Below are 1,404 nucleotides of genomic sequence, written 5' to 3' on the forward strand. Positions count from 1 at the left end.
CACACGAAGGTTGAAGTGTGAGCAGCTCAGCTCGTCGTGTGTAAGCGACCTGTTGCTTCAGCTCAGAGGGACACAGTTGGACAGCAGCAGACTCAGTGTTTCAGGAACAAACACCTGCACGAAACATGGACCCGTCTTTAGTAACGCTAACCCTGCGTCTTTGTGCTCTGCAGGGTGCTGTACAGGTGAAACTGGAACTTGGTCATCGTGCCCAGGTCCGAAAGAAACCCACGGTGGAAGGGTTCACCCACGACTGGATGGTGTTTGTGCGAGGACCAGAGCACAGCAACATCCAGCACTTTGTGGAGAAAGTGGTTTTTCATCTGCACGAAAGCTTCCCGAAACCAAAGCGAGGTGAGGAGAGCTGCCCTGGTGCTTTGTGTGGTGGAGGGGGGGTTAAGGGCTCCACATCTGTAATTGATCAAACACACACGTGTGTGTGTGTATGTGTATATATATGTATACTTTTAATGTGTGTTGTATCTTCATGTGCGTGCATTTATTTCACAGCTGCAGTGCAGTGTTGGCAGAGTCAGGTTCTCACTGAAAGTCCTTTCTGTCATGTTGTCTGTGTAATGTTACGTCCTGGTGTCGTTTCACTTTTCATGTTTTGACACCAATAATCACATAAATAACAACAGACAACACAAATGAGTGAGTGTAGAGGTGCAGGCTGGTGCTTCGGCTTATTATAATACAGTAATAACAATGATGACAACAAGCATATAATCAGGTGAAGTATGTGTCTACATGCATCTTTTTTATTTATAGCAGCAGTAGTAATTAGTATAACATTAGTAGTAGCTGTAATAGACACAATAATATTACTACATACAAAACTAAATAGTTTAGTGTGTCATACATTCATTTATGAATTTCCAAACGTTTCCCAGACCAGTACAAACCAGTGTAAACAACTAACCTTGGAGAAGCCCACAGTCAACCTTCAGACTGTCCACCCAGTGTTCATCACATAGCTCCACAGACAGTAAGGACGATCAGTGATGTTGAACTTATTTAGCTCATACAGCCCACCTTTATCCATAGAGAAGTTAGACTCCGAGGTATCTTAAAATAAGGAAAACAGGACGTCTCAACTTTTCTACATGATAAAGAAAGAAATCTGTCAGCGTGACTGTCTGGAATTAAATTCTAAGAAAATGTCTCAGATCAATTAGTAAAGTTCTGGTAGCTCACTTACTGACCTATAATTCTGAAACTGGACATTTTTAATTGACACAGTTATCTGACTTAACTGTTCCTCTGTTGTTTTATTATGTTAGTGTAGTATCAGTGCCCTTTATCTATCGGAAAAAGCTGTAAAATGTAGAGAAAATGCCAAGTTTACACCTTCAGTGTTTACAGCTGTGCAGTGGGTCAGACTGAAGTCTTTGCTAGACCGAT

At 41.9% G+C, this 1,404-nt stretch overlaps 1 protein-coding gene across 1 annotated transcript in view; it reads left to right on the forward strand.

Moving 5' to 3' along the window:
* Nucleotides 1-125: 125 nt before the first annotated feature.
* The window catches only part of LOC102192204 (protein AF-9-like), a gene marked incomplete at its 3' end in the record, with an annotated part of 10,760 nt that continues 9,481 nt past the window's right edge, over nt 126-1,404 (forward strand). The window contains exon 1 of the mRNA XM_005755097.1: nt 126-354. Within this exon, the coding sequence (XP_005755154.1) occupies nt 126-354 (229 nt within the window). The remainder of the gene's footprint in view (nt 355-1,404) is intronic.

The sequence above is a fragment of the Pundamilia nyererei genome, unplaced genomic scaffold (genome assembly GCF_000239375.1).
Source record: "Pundamilia nyererei isolate P.nyererei 1_Seehausen unplaced genomic scaffold, PunNye1.0 scaffold00940, whole genome shotgun sequence".
Taxonomy (NCBI): Eukaryota; Metazoa; Chordata; class Actinopteri; order Cichliformes; family Cichlidae; genus Pundamilia; species Pundamilia nyererei.